Here is a 19,204-nt window from a genome sequence, read left to right on the forward strand (position 1 = left end):
TCACTGGGTTCTCATCAAAGTCCTGTAATGACACTGTGCTCTGTTTAGATGCCAAGCAAGTCTTGAAATAGCTCCAGAGCTTTTTCAGCAGCTTCAGCTGAGCAGAGACAACTGACTTCAGAAGGACAGCTAGTGCCTAGACTTTGTGGTATATAAATCCTTCCTTATGTATACTGCCACACGTTTTAATAATCTTACAAACTTTTACAAACCTAATTAAAAGGCTCTTGCACACTTAGGTGTGAAATCATGGCAAGCAACGCTGAACCAGCGAAGCAAAAGCCTGTCCTTTGTGCTACAAATCCATGTTGCCTTTCTTTATTAAAGATACATACACAACACATGTAATTCGATGCCTGCGATTGTTTGCCTGTTTGTTTTTATTACGATATTGACTGGAGTCCCCATCATGTTAGTTATAGTCTGTGCACATTACTCTAAGCAGAATTTTTCTTTGTGTATTGTTTAAGGTATTGACTTTGCCAAAGGGAAGAAAAAAGTGCATGCATCCACTTAAACACACAAGTAGTTATATCAATTTCTGTCCATTAAATATACATACACACATAAATGTACACGTATACAGTGGTTGCAGGCTGTTTCACACATGGAATTAAGTGAGATTTGAAAACTGTATTTGAGAGTTCCTGTTTCTGGGAGCGGCTCTGGGCAGGAGGATCCTTCAACCTGTGTGAAGTCCTGCTGAGGACTGTGGGGCTCTGTGTGAGTGCTGAAACAACACTTTTCAGAGGCTTTTTCAGATTTCTAGGCCATTTATTTAAATTCTTTAGAAGGAACTTTTTTTTTTTTTAAAGGAGCATACTTTTAAATCTTTTTTTCTTTCTAAAACCTTCTCAGTTCTGTTAATCTTACAGACTTTGAAAAAGTGTTTCTAGTTACTGGGTTTTGGGGTCTTTTTTCCCTTTACAACTGAGGCAATCAGTTCCTGAGGATGAGCAAGAGGGTTATTCAGTAGTTCATCTAAAGCAAACAAAGATTTCAGCCAACCCAAAGGTGCAGCAATCATTTTGCTAAAGGTTTTGATATACTGGTTTTGATCAAAGTCTGGGATATATGGCATGTATGGTTCCAGCACTTCCAAATGAAACTTGAATCTTTGCAAATGTTCAGTGATTGATTGCATTTAGAAGTACAAAAGTGGGTGTTAATACATATGTGCTTTGTCTTTATTTACTCTTCCAAACTTACCACCCCCTTCCTACCATCTGTTCCTGCTCCATGGTGAGCTCTTCCAGAGGTGTCCCACTTACCCCATATTGTGTCCTTTCGGTCTCACTCTGAAATGTCCTGTACAACAGAGAGTTTCTTGCAGACAGTCTTATCTGAACTGTGGCATTGCCCCAGTGGATTCTGCTCATGTCCTGCAGAGGCCTTTGACCTGCTCTGTGCTTTGAGTTCTGCAAAGTCATCCTTTTGTGCATCTTTAATACTTTACTGTGAATTTCTGTTCAAGTTTAATAAAAATGAGAAGAATGGCTACCTATTTATTTTCTACTTTCCAAAGAAGTATCTCTAATAAACTCAGTTAAATTGAAACAGAAATGTGCTTAAAATCAGTAAGTTAAAACAGAATTTGTCTTCCAAAGTTGTTTGTTTTTTTTTTCTTGGGTACCAGCATCCCGTACTAAAGCATCCACTGTATGAGAAATTCAAAACAATTAAAAACGGACCATTTCTAATTCGTTTGTTTCATTTTTTCTTTTCAGTCCATCCGAGAAGTCACAGGCTACGTTTTGGTGGCTTTGAATCAGTTTGAATACCTGCCATTGGAGAACCTGCGCATTGTTCGTGGGACCAAACTGTATGAAGAGCGATATGCTTTGGCGATATTTCTTAACTACAGAAAGGATGGTAACTTTGGACTCAGGGAACTTGGCTTGAAGAACTTGACAGGTAAGTGAAACTTGCAAATGTGATGGACTAGTCGAAAGAAAAAACCCAAGCTTGTTGAATATTTGCCCCAATGCCCTCAGTCACTTGCATTCTACAAATAACAGAGGTACCACGGAAGGCTGGCAGTTGTACATTGTACTCCTTCTGGTTCATAAATGTACTTTTCCCAATACTGATCAAAGGCTGCGTATGGAAGTCATGCCAAGAGCGTATTTGAAACAAAAATAGTTGTTGAAAGAGTAGATGAACTTTTTTCTTAGTTTTGATATCATGAGCACGTTGGTTTCCTTGTGATCCTTGGTTATTGCACGTGTGCTGCTTCAGGTGTTACGTATTTCCTGCCAAGTTAGCTTAGCTTTAGCATCCCCTCTGCCTCTGCACCCACTGCTGCTGCACTGGGGGGTAGGGACAGAGGAAGGGGGCGGGAGGGAGAGGCTGTATCTTTGGTGTATTTAATTTTAGAACTCTCTTTTCTAAGCAAAAATAGTGCATTATATATAGTGAGAAGAGTGCTTATTTCCTTAAGACAGAAATGTAAGCCAAGCCCATGGTTTTATGTTCATCTGTAAATTCAGGGCTGGATCATAATGCGGTGTAGATGAACATTTAAGTCTCCTAGCTGAGGATCTACATTCAGTGGTTTGGGAGATTAAAAATTGGCTAAATAACACTGGACTGTAACTTAATAAAGTGCAGGCAGTGGCAAACTATTTTTAGGGAGTTCACTGGAAGTATTTTATTTATACCTGGTTCCTCATCAGCTACCCTAAACTTTGGTGATTGTGAAGTGGCCTTATGTCTGCTAGTGGCTAAATGCTGACTGACCTGAGCTGGATGTGGAGTTTGAACCTGAGTACAAGGTGGGAGCCTTCTGAACTATATTTAGGCACCCTTCACTCTCTGATTTTTTTGTGTCACAGTATTCAGAGCGGGGACACAAGGGCTTACAGTTCCCTGGTGTTCAAGCCTCTCTGGGCTGTACAGCTAAGCTTTCAAAAACAGGAGGGAAAAGGAGGCTTGAAATACTTTACCAAATAGAACAGTTTTGGCTGACTCTTTCTGCTTAGGCTCGGTCTTCTGGTCATATTTTTAACAGTATTCTTTACTGAGACCATCATGCTGGTATCAGAGTGCTTCCCAAGGTCTCTAAATCCCGGCCATCTACTACTCTTCTCTCTATCACTGTCATAATCCAATTTCCTCCTCTTCTGTTCCCATATTTCCTCCCATCTTTCTGATTTAGAGTGTTCATTGTGACTGTCTGTGCCTTCACATAATACAGAGCTATAGCATCGGGTAATAATAGTATTATCTGTTTCTTTGTATATTTTTTCTTGTCTGTGGGTCTCCAAATGCTTTGTAAAACATTAGGCTGGGTGAAACTGAGCTGGAAAGTTGCTGTGAGGCCAAGGCCAGAGAAGGACTGGAACCCTTACCTCTTGAGTCTGAGACAGCTGTTCTGCCAGGAAGTGAGGGTTGTATTTTCAGTGCTTGTTAGCCATGGCTTTGCTGCTCAGTAAGGTGAAAAACCTTATCTTGTAGGCTCTGGCTCAAGGTTTTCTTCCTGAACCAGCTGCCCTGCACCAATAGGCAGTTCATCTGACTCCAGAGGTTCTCTCTGGAAGCTGCTTTTATGTAATAGGCACAGCACCAAAACTGCCCAGCAAACAGCTTGACTTTCTTTTCAAGTGTCATAAGAAAACCTGCCTTAGCTCGGCCTCCAAATCTTTCCTAACATGAGATCATCCAGCCGCTTCATCTGATTTAGGTGTTTACAAAGGCCTCTGATGGGATTATTTGGCTCAATATGTATTGTTGTCTCTTGGAAGAAAAGTGCCCTAATAACACTGGCTTGTCTCCACTGAGCACTTAAAATAGCTTCTGGGTGCTGAATATGAGCCAGTGTGTGCTTGAAAATACTCTTAATATTTTCTAGATAGCATGTGCCGGGGCCTCAGGAGTCTCTTCAGCAGCTGTTCTTTGACCATTTTGTAGGCTGGTTAAGATGCACCTGGCTATTTTAACCCACAACCTGCTTCTTGTTGCAGATGCTCTTCCTGGAGCATATTAATACTTAATTTATTTTCCTAACAGATCCTTAGCATTAGTAGCTGCATAAAAATGACTGGTGGATGTGGGAATCGGTGATATTGCAAGGCTGCGATAGATCAGCTGTGTCTGAACCTATCCTGTGTCTACCAGTTGCTCCATATTCACATCAGAAGCAACCAGTGATTTGTTATTAAATTTAAGAGGAAGCAGCCCCCGCGAGCTTACATCCTTCAAGCTTCTAGTCCAGTGCAGATTTCAGGAGATTGGCTTTGAATGGTGCATCTCTTCCACTTGAGTAAAATATAACTCCTGCCTCGCATGTGAAGAACTGTCTTTCCAGGCCTTATGCCTTGTTTACAGAAGTTTGGAAAGCTCTGTTCTTGCTTTTGCAGTGTCTGGATGATGGGATCCAGAGGGTATTTCTACCCAGTACTGCACGATGTACAACTACGAACACTATTTTCTGTGTTAAATAAATGAGGAAGCTGCTCTCCCCTGCAGATTATCCTCATACTTAACCAGACAGGGTTTCAGCCTCCCTGTGCATTATTTTCGGTGTGTTGTTAGCAGCTGTGTTTTTATTGCCAGATACGTCTATCAGGTTTTCATATTTAATTGTAACTTTAAATGCTTGAATTTCCTCCCTTATGCTATAAAAAAATGACAGTTATGAAGGCAGTAAGTTTTGACTCACAGAGAAAACATGATCCAGTTCTCACTCATGATGTCTGTCAACCAGCAAAGGAGTTTTATTTGTGTAGCACAGGCCAGGACCATGTCCTAAAATTCATGTGACACTTGCAAAAACTCTTACCTATAAAAATCCTTGTCTCACTTGTTATAAAAGCTTAGTCAGTGGTTCCACAGAAGTGTCAAAAACAAACAGACATTGAACTAATGAAGTGGCTGCTGCCATCTCAGCTGGATTCATCTCAGCTTGCAGATTCAGCTGCCAAGTAGCCTTAAAGTAAAAAGGACGGTTTGACATACTGAAGGTATTATTCAGCCTGAGATTAGCAGGATAACCAATGCTGAGGGAGAAGGTATGCCACCTTCTTCCATTCATTGCTTGTGAGCTAGTGCAAATCATTCCTGTCTTCCCCAGGTAGCTAGGCAGTCAGCCTTAACTTATCCACTGAAAGGGCATAATCATTGTTCACACTTTGAGTACTCCAAATATAGAGAATACCTGATGGCTGCGTTTCATTACAGCATTTATCTTCATGAGTGGGGAAAGAGGGATAACTCACAAGTGCCAAAACCACTTATGAAGTATCCCATATTTTCCTCTGAGTGAAGATGAATAAGAGAGATCTACAGCAAATGATGTATCTTTTGAGCAGTGATAACCTCATCTCCCCTGTTGCCCTTGGGGACAGAGGCTCCCCTGCGTGTGCCTGTGCAACCCTTTAATATATTAGAATAAAATGGACTTAGCAGTGATAAGTTCAGTAACACAAAAAAGCAGCAAAATCTATAGTTTCTTATTTGCTTGTTTTGCAGGAATGCAGGTAAATGATAAATCAAGATAACTGAGGTTCAAGTGACAAATGTATGTTGTAGCTGAAAGGATTTGGTCAGTAACAGCCAAAGAAAGGAAATCCAATCTGATGGGCAGGAGGGTCATAGGAAAAGGACCATCTTCACTGGGTGTAGAAAATGGTCTGAAGTAAATTTCCCCATCTACAGATTTTTGTAATAGGTTTTATTTTTTTTTTATTTTGACTAAATTTAGTTTTAATTGTTCTGTAAAACAAAATTTTAAAGCTCTATGGTAATTTCTGTAACATTTTCAGTATCTTTTTTCCCCTACAAGAAATGAAAAATGTTAAGGGGTGCTTGGGGGGTGGGAGGGGGAAGAATGGCATCTCTATGAAAAAGGTTGCTTTTCAATCTTTCAACAAGTTTCTTGGCTTTTTTAACAAGGACTGCTCATTTACTATAATTATATTGCAGCTCAATCAGGTTGGAGGAAAGGGCATGGGAAGAATCGAATTTTCTTTCAGTTTTGTTCACTGTGCACGTTTTGGACCTACAACTCTTTCGGTAATCTTATTTAGATGCCCGCTCAGGACCTGAGCTCCCTCAGCACTGTGTGACTGCACATAAAGCATTTTTGCAGCGGGGATTAAGGCCACCTCCTTTTTATTGCCTTGATCACAAAGCCCTCAGCCTGTGTCAGCAAGAGCTTTCCTTGGACCACACGCACACTGCGTGAGCCACTGCCGAGTTCACGGTGTTTAGAGATGCAGACGCCTGTGTGTGACACCCAGCCTGGGCGGCCGAGACGGGGGGGTGCTGACTGTGGCATCTTCCTTAGTCGCTGCAGCTTCGTACTAGTGGGGCGAGCTGGGAAGAAAGCAATATGTAACTTGCCTCAGGCTTCCTGTGCAACAGGTGGGCAAGGCATCACATCTCTAACCTCAGAGAGGTGTTGCTAGGATACATGGAGGAATGAGGAATTTATTTAAAAAATCCCTTTGGTACCCTCTGCGCGCAAGGCTGTTGCAGGAGTTACCTGCCCTGCAGAAGAAGCTGCAGAGGCTCCATAACTGCCCAGCAGCGCTCCTTTCCCTGTACCCTCGGAGCTGCACAGACCACAGAAACATTTGTACCCCAGCACGTCTTTGCTGACCGGTCGGTGAGCAGGGAAAAGGGAGGAACACCTCGAGCATGGCTGTGCTTCCCTTGGGAAATGACGGCTCTTTGCTGTGGCGGCACAGGCCTTGGGGGCACGGTGCAGGACCTGCCATGGGTACTCCTTGCTTACCTCACCCGGATGGAAAGAAGGGCAAAGGGCTTGTGGCTGCCCCCACGCTCATAAATGCAAGCGTGCCTGCTATCGCATGTCTGCCTCCTCTCCCCCAGGATACTGTTAGACTGTCTCCTGGAAAAAAAATTGCCCCATTCCAGCTGCTGCTCTCCCCAGACGTCGTAGGCATGATTTGACAGCCAGGAGAGGCCAGAGACCGATCTCTGCTGGCAGTCGGTACGCAGCCACCCTGTGGTGAGCACGGAGGCAGTTACTAGCACGGATTCAGGCTGCTCCTTGCCAGTTGGCATCAGTGCCTGGGAGCGCTTCCAGGCACTCCTCGGCTTACGGCTGCAGACGTGGCCCCCAGGAATCCCAGATAAGGGACCTGCAGGATGAGAAGCAACTGCCTCCAGCTAGCAGAAAATTGCTCACAGGTGGTATCAAGGCAAATAGATATATTGTAAATGGCCAGAAATAAATACTGATCTTGAGCCCCATGAGACATACGAGTTTATTATATTCAGTAACAAGGGTGGGACATTGTTTTTTAAATTTCAGTAGGGCTAGAATTTTGCACAATCTCTCCAAAGGATTTGGATATGCTTTTGTCATGCAAAACAGTATCACTGTCTGAGATTCTTTGCAACTTGTTGATCAACAATTTATGCTCAGTGTTCTTTATTTCAAAGCACTTTACTGTTTTCAGTTCTGTCCCTACTGTTAGAAATGTGCAGCCTTGTGTGGAATGATTATGACAGGGAATTAAAAAGCTTATTGTAATAATGATATATTGGTAAATGTTTTTAACTGGAAATTCAAAGGATCCCACAGAAAGTTGTTTGCTGGTGTCCCTTTGCCCCCCAGTATTTTCACATAAACTATGAAATGCACATAGTGGATTGCAAATGATCTAAAACAGTTTATTGAAATTAATATGCAGAATGTTTGACGTGAGTCTCCAGTGTCATGCAGCAGGATAACCTCATGTTGCACAGCTTCTCCTGGAACAAAACAGGGCTTAGAATCATGGGGAAGAGAAATTAGGCCAAATCCTTAGCTGGTGTAAACTGACTTGCTTGCTTTGACTTCATAATGAACTGAAATTTAAATTGCCCTTTACTTTCTTCAGTGGATAATTTAATTCATGCTTTAATTTATAAATTAACTAGCGCCTAACTCCCACTTAAGCCCTTTTAAGGATGTTGTGTTCAGGGTGCTCTGTCAGGATTAATACCAGCTAATGATAGCTGACTCAAGGCATGTCTACGCTGTGCAGTGGGGCTCTGTACAGGGATCCTTGAGCTAGCATCAGGCCTAGCTAGCTTTAGAAATAGTGTTAACCACACTGCTCAGGTCCTGTGCTTGGGCTAAATAACCCGGCAAGGTGGACACAGCAGATCGCTCCTGCCCAGCGGTGGTCCCCGCAAACAGAAGTACGCTGTCCTGGGCTTTCAGGGTCTTAATTATATGGCTGCTCTGTAAAGAAAGGTTGTGGACTGTGAGGAAGGACTGGGGTCTAGAGTAGAGGAAATCCTTCCTAGCCCTGTGGTATCCTATGCCTCTGCTGCTTTCAGTTGTGAATCACCACTTCTACAACAGAGCCAATAATGCCTGCCTACTTTAATTAGACTAATTTTGAGGGTTTGGTATGAAAATGCTACTCAGGATCTGGCATGATGTGGAATTGAACTTTCAACACTGACAAATGTTAGTTTAAATGTCATTATAAAATAGGTCCAGGTATGCTGCCATTGTCACCTGATAATGCCATGTAAAAGAATAATGCCATTCATTCACCTTTTCTTGGCAGTCCCTCCTTTTCACCTCTCTGCAGTAGTTCTCTCTATCTGTGTATTTTTCAATTATGAAGTAAGAAATTCTTCATGTTCTGGAGGTGTGAAACACCCTTTAGCTTTTTAGAAATACGGGCAATCAAGATAAATCCAGTAATACTGAAGTCTTCTGGTAATGGAGTGGCTTTGTCTGACTTCAGTGGCTTGAGAGCTTTAGCAGCACAGGGATTTCTCTGGCCACATGCTTTGCAGGGAGTTAAACATCTGAACAGCGTAATCCCTCCATTTCAATCACATGGGTCAGGAATGGGTGGCATTTCAAAACATCCAACTTTGGCAGACAGATCTCTGTTGAGCTACGCTATAACTTAAGTAAAATGCAATAAGCATTACAGTTGGGAAGAAATTGTACCGTTTATAGTGACAGCACTGCTGAAAAATATATCCCAGCTTCCCACCTGCTTGGAAAGGAAAGAAAGAGATGGGTTGTACTCCACATCCCAGGCCAAGTTCTGGTCTTGACTAGGTATGTTAGAAATTAAAGTCCTTGCTACTCTGGTGGTATATCTTCGTTAGTTCAGATGAATGAAAGAAGCATTAATTTCAGTGGGGTTTTTTTTCCTCTTTTTTTCTTCTTTCCCCCCTCTTTTTCTCTACAGTGTTCTGGATTCATTGATTTTCTTATTTCCTTCTGACAGGCTACAGCTGACAAGGAATTTGGTGGTTTTGTAAAATAAAGTCTTGTGTTACATGGGAAATGTAACCTATCACCACTCCCTAGCAAAAGGCAGGTTCCTGAGCAAGACCGTTGAGTTGCCACAGGGTGGTGGGCTCTCTCTCTCTGCCCGCAGGGGGAGGTGTGAGCTGGGAGCCACTGGTGGGGCAGAGGGACCAGCCTCCACTGTGGGGCTGCTGATGTCTGGGGCTCAAAATGGCATGAAACTCTGGGCATCAGGGGTCAAGTTCAGTGCCTTTGCTTAAAGCTCAGCAAAGGTATTTCAGTGTCTTTGCAGCATATGTCTGCAAGGCAGCGTATGCTTACAGACCTGTTTTAAACCCACACCCAAGAGTGAGCTCCCTTTTCTAGCTTTTCTTGCCCAACCTGTAAGAATAAGGAGTTGGTAAGGACACCATTCATTGCAAACACAAAAGTCCCCCTGAGTTCCAAGAAGGTTGGACCAAAGAACATGCTGAGTTCCACGAAGGTTGGACCAGACCCCTGGATTTACACGGTGGAAATAATTGGTGTTCCTAGGTTATTTTCATGCCTCTTCATTCTCATGTCATTTGCTGCTGAGGGAAATTCCCTAGAAACTCTATATGGTGGGGCTGGAGAGGCAGTGAACCAAAAACTGTTTCATTTACTACATCTAGCTCCAGGGAAGCCCTCCAAGACACTCAGCATGGGCGAAAGACACTCACGTAGCCTACACTGCCTGCAGGCTGACAGAGGCAAGTGCTCCCACCTTCCGCTTGGCCGGCTCCATCCCAGGCTGCTTGTTCCTTGCCTGCACACAAACCTGTTCTTTGCAGCGTTGCAAGTCTCAGCCTGACCAGTCTTGTCAAAACCAACATGGGGCAGTTTTAAGTTGGGTGGGTCTGCAGCAGCCTCGATATGTGTGGCAGTGCAGGGCCAGGACCGAGCAGAAGTTCATTAAGAGTTTATCTGAAATGGAGTTTATTCATGCAAGCTTTGTATGTTGGGGTGTGAGAGGGAAATGCTGCTGTTATGAGGATGCACTGTATGTTAGTCTATGCAAGAAGTTGTTCCAACAGATGGAACCTGTCTGCAGTGCTACACTAACAGGTCTTGCCTGCAGTTTCCAGGGTGAAGAAAACTCTTGTTAGCTTACCCACATGAGCACAGCTTCTGAATCTGCACACAGATAGCAACAGTTCCTGATGAGGAGCAAGGAGTTTACCATCAGGAGCTTTCCTTACGTGTCTGGGAGAAGTAAAAGGGACTGGCAATTAGAGCTCTCTCCAGAGTCCCTTCCTGGGCTGCCTCATTTGCTACCCACACCCTGCCCCATGAGAGTGGATGTGGTGACAGGAATGTGTTCAAGGGCAGCAGTTCTGGGCAGCTGGGTATGCTGTGGTTGTGAGTGTGTTTTGTAAACACTGAAACAGGCAGCCACCTGCCCTGCATCTCTGCAAAACCACTGAGGCAAATGCAGAGATAGGTGGGAAAAGATAAGCTTGAGGGGAACATAAAAATAGAAATGCAGACCTGTAGAAGAAGGGGAATCACCGTGTGAACAGAGGTATGAAAACGGGAAGCACCCAAATATGTGTCCCACAATCTAATGACAGAGCAGAAGGACTCACCTGAACTGTAAGTGCGTTATGGATGAAGGGGCAGACAGGCTTCATGGGGTGCTCTGATCCAGAACTGCTGGAGTTCTCTGGGACTCGAGACTCCCCGGTCAGTCCCACCTAGCTTCCAGAGAGCCACTTTTCATATAAAATGGACTTTGATTGGTCTGAAGTGGCAGTGCGAGGTAATCAGAGCAGGAGGCGGGTAATTCGTGTGGATGCAGAGCTGTCTGTGGGCTGTAGGAGCCTTTTGTGCATCCCTAGGATCATGCCTGCAGGCGTGGAGTTGGGGAACAAAGGTATCAGATGAGGAGAACACGCTGGAGGCCTTTTTCTTTGATGTTTGGAAATCGCTCAAGGGGCTGTCTTCTCTGAAACCCCTTTGCCTTCCTTTTTTTTCTTCTATTTCCCGCCCCCCCTTGGTGAAACTTTCATAGATGTGCTTTCATTTCTTTAAAGCTTAGAAGCGAGAGGGCTTCCATCTGGCCAATCATCGTACAAACGCGGTGCTCACGCTGGAGTTCCCCCGGGAGCTGGCTTCTGCCCTCAGCAATAGCATAGCCACGTGCTTTGGGTTTGAAACCATGGGACCTCCTGATGCAGAGGGCACAGAAGGAAGGGCAGCATCAAAGACGCCTCTGTCTACCGTGCTGGAGAGAGGAGATTGCGGTGTTGTTTTCTGGGTTTGTGGTGTTGTTTTTTAACTGGTCAGCTGGGCGTGCATTCAGATTGATGCTAAAGGCTGTGAAAACTCTGGGAGCTGGTTCCATCCCAGTGTAGGGACTGTAGAGTCAGTCAGCTTCGAAAATGGCTCTGGGGCATGGGTACCTTGAGGGCAGGATGCAGAGGCTGAGTTTATGTGGAGAGGTTCAGGATGTTCTTGCCAAGACTATTGCCGGGGGTGAAAGAAGCTCATCTGTTCCAACCTCCTGAATGTAGACTTCAGTTAGAGCTAGCAGCAGATTTTTTGAGAACTTTTTTAAAATTGAAAAATGTCTGACAGGGAAGCTTTCTGTGAGAAAGGGGTCATTTAAAAAACAAGTGAAAAAATGCTGAAATTGTCAGGTACCGTCTTTCCTTTAAAAGTGGAAATGTATGATTTATGATATTTAACAACTTTTCATGCTTTCTTCTATAAATTAACTCCCATTTTCAACCAAGCAAATGAAAATAATTTGTGTTAATTGAACAATAATAATCGAATCTGGTTTAGACTGGATTTTCTTTTCCATCAGATTTCAGCTCACTGAAGTATCTGGTCTTGGCTTGTTTACCTGGTCTAGGAAATAAGGTTTTTTAAAACCTTTCAAAAAGGGTTGGAGGGTTGTTTTCTGCCCGTATTTCATCCCAGTATCAGTCATAAGATACTTCCTTTGTGGCAAGAGTGTGTCTAATGGAAAACAGATAAACAGAGTAAGTTGTAAATGAATCAGCTCAGCTGCTGGTTGTGGTGCAGGTCTGTCAGTGTGGTTTGACGGGAGCTACCTGCTTCTTGGCAGGATAAATTGTCTTTTTTTGGGAGCTGCTTGCTGCCGTGTTTGAACTTAACCCGATACAGTAGCTTCAGACTACTGAGGATGTCCCCAGAGCAGGCGGCAGTTACTTCTGAGGTTACGCTGGATGATGCATAGCTCTAACTTCTGTGCATCTCTGCTAATTTTTAAGCAATATAATGAACTCCAGGCTCCCTGTATGTCTCTGTCTGGTTCTGGAGTGGAGGATTAAATGCAGGAGCAAAATGTGTCTTGGAGTGGTGCCCTTGGTTTACTGTTGTTATAATTTCTTTTATAAAAGCATGCTGGTTCCTTTTTTTTTAAGCCAAAGCAATGTCAGATAAGTGCACCTGAATTAGCAGCAAGCTTTGCAGTGAGCCTTAGGTCATGACTGAGTTCATTCCCTGGCTTAAGGGCCTTGAAATTACCTTTTAGTAACTTTGTATGAGAAGCAAAGTGGATGTCTAGTCCAGGAAATGGGTTTCTCGTCTCTGATGGAGTTAACTGAGTTTTATTTCCATGAAATAGTAATGATTATCTTCCCCTAATACTTGAATTCTTTACAGGCCTCAGCCAGTTCAAGATCCATTATCCTGAGCACACTGTTGCAAACACCAATAAAAAATGTAATGCAGAAGCAGGGCAAACATTAATATAATAAAAAAGTTGTAATGCAGAAAAGAGTAAGACAAATACAGGGAGGATAAAGGCAAAGCTTCCTGTCCCGTATGTGGTTGATGGGGAAGCTGGGGTGGACACAGCTGAATGTGTCCTAGGCTGTGTAAGAAGCTCACGGGGGTTGATAAAAGATCTTCCCTTGTGTTGAGTAGACAGTTACAAGGTATGTTCTGGGAGAGTTGGACATGGAGCAGCATTGGCAGGCCATCCAAAGTGTGGCATATCCATAGTGTTGGTGCTCTCTGCCAGTGTCACCAGGACTGAGCAGGAACTGCATTTTGCTCTGAGATGGTAATACTGTGCTCCCTAATTTTTATTTATTTCTTTTTTCCCCAAGAAGGAAGCAAACTGCTGGCTCTTTTTACAGACCAAAGTGCTGTTTGTTTATTTCTTTAACAGGAGAAGTATGCTACTCCTCAGTTAGATGTCAAAACCCTGCTACTGAGAGTTGCCCCTGGCTGGTGTTTGCTCACAGTAACCCGGAGGTGCAGCCAGCCAGCTTGGACCAGTGCTGACAGCTCAGGCTGTCAGCGTGGCCACCAAGCCCCCGCTTCGAGGTTGTGTCAGGGAAGCGGCAAAGGTGGTTGAAGGTGGAAGGGATTATTGTTCTGAAACACTCCAAGTACAAGTTGAACTGGGCAGATCAGGATTTGAGTCTGTGGGGGGTTTTTTTGCCTATGCAGGGTGTGTAGGAGTTTTGAAGCGATGCTGCTGTGACTGCATGGCTGTGGTTTTCTTCACTCCTGCTGAGTTAACTATTACTTGTGGTAGCCGTGCTTCTGGCGGTCACACTTAAGTGCTGATACAGGCCAGTTCCAGGTGTGTGCTGTAGTGCTGCTGTCAGGTGAAGGTGACAGTCATGAAACCCTTCAGCAACAGCTGGACTCAGAGGCTCTTCTGCTTTAGAGGGTGCTGATCTTTAAGTGACACTTGATGTCTTAAAAGGAGGCACTGAGCTAAAATATGCATAGGGTAAGGTTGCAAGGGCAGCATCCTCCTCTGTGTCAGAAGAGCTGAGAGGGATATTTTAATGGCTGTGACTGTGTAACAGCTTAATGCCGTGGGCTGTACAGTTAGCCTTGTGCGAGCTCGGTAAGCCTCGCTACAGCCCCCATTTCATTCAGGAGCAAGACTTCCAGATGTTCAGAGCTGAGTGGTTTTGATTTAATATTCAGGAGCATTCGGCTTTCCAAATAAAGATAATAGTTTTGCTATTGAGAGATTTATTAATATCTTAACATGGCCTTAGTTTTAGCCTTTTATTCCTCCCTTTCTAAAAAAATTTCTTCCCACAAACCAGCCTTGAAGTTGGGAAAAGTAATCAAAGCTCTGCTGAGCAAATTTGACTATACTGATGGGTTGAATGAGCTATGACCACTGCTGACCTCATTCTGCTCCATTTCCCCTTCAGGCTGCTAGCAGTGGCTGGAAGTAAACATTAATTTGTTAATTTAGTCTCTGGTATAAATAGAAAAAACCATATAATTGCAATCACTGTTTTGTCAGTGGACCTATCCAACCTTTCTGCTTTGCTTCTGAGGAAGAAGTGGCAGTGCTGCCTGTGTGCTTCTCTGCTCCGGGGACTTTCCATCCTACAGTATTTGGGTGGGGCAGATTATTGCTTGCTTGTTGCAGCAGGAGGGCCATGGGGCACTTGCTTCCTGGGCATATATCCTCCAACATCCCCGTTTCATAACTCTTCTTCTTTCTTGCATCCTTCTCTGGGGACAGCTGCCCTTCATCTTATTTCTCTTTGGGTGTTTCTGGAAAGAGATAAAGTTTCTTTGTGTGGAGACAGGTTGTGACAGGTTACCCTCCTGTGCCAGTCGTAGGAAAGAAACTATAGGACATGGAAATAATGTCCTGTTGCTGAGGAAAGGAGGGCTGGAAGGGACTACCTTCAGTCTGGTTGAGTTCAGATCAGCATTATAGCCCAGGTGATCCTTTTGCAACCTTCTCAAGGGCCAGACATGGATTTACAGAGTGGAGCAGGGAGCTGGGCAAATGGAGTTGCAGCTTCCTTCCCGCTTTCCACTGGGTTGGTGACTTTGCGTGCTACATGGCACGCTGACAGCTGCGTGGCTGCAGAGGCAGCTGGGGTTGGGGTTGTGTCTCCTGGGAAGCACTGGCTCACAACCAGGTAGAGGGGTTGTTTGCCTGTGCCTTCCAGGGCCATTCCAAAACTCTTGTGCCTGTCTGTTGTTGGTATCCAAAACCAAGGCTGAGGTCTTCCCATGAGCAGCATGAGAAAGCCACCTTGCTGCTTCTGACTCGGCACAGGCATCGCCTTGAAGACAGAGGCTGTGCTGTTTGCAGCATCTCAGAGGTTACTGGAGGAGGTCGCTGGCTCTCTCTTGGCATTAGCATGTGACTGGTGTTTACATGCTTCGGCACTGCCTGACCATGATTTCGCTGACCCAGCAATGGGAGGGAGTTTTCTGACAGCCGGTTTCACATCCCTTTTCTGTGGGTTCTGATGCAGAGACTTGGGGTAGCCTGCTCAGAGATACAAGGGTTGCTTTCCTCTGTGCTTTCTTATGTGAGCAATTAGTGTCATAATCTAGGATTTCAGGGTAGCCAACAAAGAAACTTGGGTTTAACTAAAGTTGCTCCTTAACATGACTTGTTAAATTGAAACAAACCCCACATGAATGTTCTTTTAAATCCATTTACAAGTGCTTTTATTGATTTAGTGTTCTTCAGTAACTCAGATGAGCTAAACTGATGTCTGTGCACTAAGTTAAGTGCATTCCTTGGGATTTCATACCTGCTGAACTGACTGAACTTCAAAACTGATTTTAGTTAAACCAATGCAAGACTTGTGTGAAGAATAGGCCTTTCTTCTTTGTTGCTCCTGGTTTGCCCAAGAGCTGACAGGCTCTTTTTATCTCAGCCACCAAGAGCTAATCTTAAATGCCCAAACTAACACTTGTGACCAAAACTGTACCCCACTGACAGTGTAGAAAGGGATTGAAACCTAACCCATCATCTTCCTGAGCTGGCCACTGGGCCTGCTGCAAGGGCCATGGTTTCCTTTTAATGGTCCGTGAAGATAGGACGTGGAAGGTGACTGCAGGTGTGCGAGTTGCCACAGGTTCATGAGTTGCTTGTTCATAAATTATCACTCAATGGTTGAGCTGTGGTAACTGTGATGTATATGCTCTTCACACCCTAAATGCATTACAGGAATGTGTTTTGCCTTATTTTTACATAAGATTACTGAACCTATTACCAAGGTTTAGATGGTAAGACAGTGTTAAGCGGCAACAGCACAATCTCCCAAAACTACTCTCAATAAACATTGAACTTTCTCTTACCTGTTGAGAAAAGTGTTTCTGCATAAGCATTTTTAAGTTAGGGACTGTGTTCATTTGTTTTAAGTAATGGGTTTGTAAGTAAATCTAAACTGTTGTAAATGTTCATGTATAGACCCAAGCTACTTTTTTCTAGAACACAAGGGTCATCACTTTACAGAGGACTCATCTGTAAGCAGCACTTCCCAGTCATGGCTCAGAAACTCATAGGAGAAGAGTGAAAAAAACAGCTCCTGCCCCAAATAGCTCAGTGTGATTAAGATAGGAGGCCACCAGTGGTCCCAGAGAGGTGGGTAAAGCAAACACAGGGAGACAGAGCAGCTTCTTATGGGGAACATCAGTTCTGCACATCCATAGCTACCTAGGCAGCCAAGTTTCACTTCTGTATGAGGCAAAGAAGGCTTGAGGGGAAGGATTTGAAAGAGGTCAATGAGGTAACTTGCTGGACGTCCACATCTTTGAGATACAGCACAGAAGAAAGAACAAAAGATGTTTGAAAATGTATCTTGTGTTTGATGAAAGGTGTCATGACAGGCTGATTGAAGGTGAGAGAAGACATAAATAGTGTATGAGAGAATGATAGGCCCTGGAAGATCCTGAAAGTGAATAAAATTTGCTTTTATTTGATGTGATGAGGAGGCATGAAATGAGAGGAGAATAAAAAGAGTGGTCAGTTAGAGAGGTAGTCACACAGTGGAATTTGGAAGGAAATGGAGAAGGGCAAAAAAAATCTTCAGACAAGATGCTGTTGTCAAGACATGAGAACAGCCTGGACAGAAGCTCTAGATTCAATGATAGACAGAAAAAGGCTGTGTTAGAAAGCGAGAAGAGAGGAGGTGTCAACTGTGTCACACGGATTGAGACTCTGGAGGTGAAAGGAGAAAGGACTCCAGATCGCCAGGGCTGTCAGCAGCACTGGCCGCAGTGACTGAGGCTGAAAGAGTGAGGGGAGAGTGCACACAGGAGAGGAGGTGCAGAGTTTGTTCTCTGCAGCAAACGTTTGTGGAGTATCCAGCCCAGCACTTAGAAACGTATTGTCTAGCTTTAATCTGCAATCGCCATCTCCAGGTATATCTCCCCATGCTTAAGTCCCTCCTGGGAGGTTTTTGTCAGGAACTGCGGGTGCTGAGCGGTTGGGGAGGGTTGTCCAGCCTCACCTGCTATCAGAGTCTGTGGTTTTTTATGTCAACAAACTGTCATGCTCACAGATGTCACCAGGAAACAAATACTGGCTTTTGTAGCACAGACCCATTCCTGATGAGAGACATATCCCAAAGATGGTGTTCCAGTGAATGCACAAGGAAGCTGCAGCAGTTGAAGTTTATGTTGTGTTTTTCTTGCTATCATACTTGATGTATTATCTAAAGGGATCTGTGAGTGAGGTGGTAAAACAGGTCTTTTTTAATTATACATCACCCAGCAAACTGATAAGGCAAAAAAGCAGGCAAACAAATAACACAGGCATGAGCCACTTCAAAATAATAATGTAACAGGAGCAATAGGGGAGTAATTCACAGCTCCCTAAGAAACTTTTGCAGTTCAGAGGGGGTGAGATAGCAAGCAGCTATTGACTGTTTTCCTTTCGTGTTTTCCACCTGTCCACTATGTGATTGGGAGGTAAATTACCTGAATCCCTGGGAGAGGTTTTTGCACTATTGACTTAAAAGTCTTGCTCCACAAGTAATGATCCTCATGGAAACATAGATGCAGGTATGAAATGCATACAGGGAATGGAAGGAGAGTGACAAATAATTTAAATATAGTTTAAATCCTTTTTAACTTTTGTTACAAGTAGTTGTACAGGGACAGCTCCGTCATTTCCCTGGCCCCTTTGGGCTGTTCAGGCACTGCAGAGTGGGGTGAACTGGCAGCTGCCCAGCACGAGGGAGTTAGTTCCCTCTGGGGTTGTGCACCTTCTGCCAGTGCCAAGGCCAGGAGAGAGGGGAAAGATTGGTGTGAGCTGGTGTGTTGGGTCTGTGTGTGGCAGGGGTTTTGGTAGCAGGGGAGGGGGCTACAGCGGTGGTCCCTGTGAGAAGCTGCTTGAAGCTCCCCCGGCTCCAAGTCAGACCCGCCTCTGGCCAAAGCCGAGACAATTAGCAATGGTGGCTGCACCTCTGCGATAATGTATTTAAGAAGGGGAACTTGAGAGGAGGAGTGGGAGTAGTGAGGAGGACACTCCTGCAAACACTGAGGTCAGTGGAAGGACGGAGGAGGAAAGGGGGGAGGTTCACTGGTGCAGAGACCCCCTCCTGCAGCCCATGGTGAGAGGTCAGGGCCACCCCCCCTGCCACCCATGGAGGTCACTGGTGGAGCAGATGCCGACCTGCAGCCCGTAGAGGACCACACGCTGGAGCAGGTGGCTGCACTCAAAGAAGGCCAGAACTCTGTGGGAAGCCTCTGCTGTTGTAGTTCATCACTGGGAGGACTGGGACCCACAGGGGGGGCCCACGCTGGAGTAGATTGGGAAGAGCTGCAACCTGTGGGAAGGACCCACACTGGAGAAGTTTGTGGAGGACTGTCTCCTGGGGGAAGGACTCATGACAGAGAAAGTTCCTGGAGGACTGTCTTCTGTTGGAGGGATCCCATGCTGGAGCAGGGGAAGAGTGCGAGGAGTCCTCCCCCTGAGGAAGGAGCAGCAGGACTGACCGCAACCCTCATCCCCTGCCCCGCTGTGCCACTGGGTGGGGAGGAAGGAGAGAAATCAAGAGCAAAACTGGGCCTGGGAAGAAGGGAGGTGTGGGGGGAAGTGTTTTTAAAATATGGTTATACTTCTCACTGTCCTGCTCTTTTAAGTGGTGGTATTGGTGGTGTTTGAATTAAACTGATGGTCTGTTTCTTCCCCTAAGGAGTCTGTTTTTTCCTCCATGACCGTAATGGGTGACTCACCCC

The 19,204-nt window shown here is 44.7% G+C and overlaps 1 protein-coding gene across 9 annotated transcripts in view; it reads left to right on the forward strand.

The window, feature by feature from the left end:
- Positions 1–19,204, forward strand: part of ERBB4 (erb-b2 receptor tyrosine kinase 4) — a 645,851-nt gene that overhangs the window by 334,143 nt on the left and 292,504 nt on the right. For all 9 annotated transcript variants that reach the window (XM_074872586.1, XM_074872588.1, XM_074872592.1 and 6 more), the window contains exon 3: positions 1,728–1,914. In XM_074872586.1, coding sequence (XP_074728687.1) covers positions 1,728–1,914 — 187 coding nt within the window. The remainder of the gene's footprint in view (positions 1–1,727; positions 1,915–19,204) is intronic.

The sequence above is a fragment of the Strix uralensis genome, chromosome 6, assembly GCF_047716275.1.
Source record: "Strix uralensis isolate ZFMK-TIS-50842 chromosome 6, bStrUra1, whole genome shotgun sequence".
NCBI lineage: Eukaryota > Metazoa > Chordata > Aves > Strigiformes > Strigidae > Strix > Strix uralensis.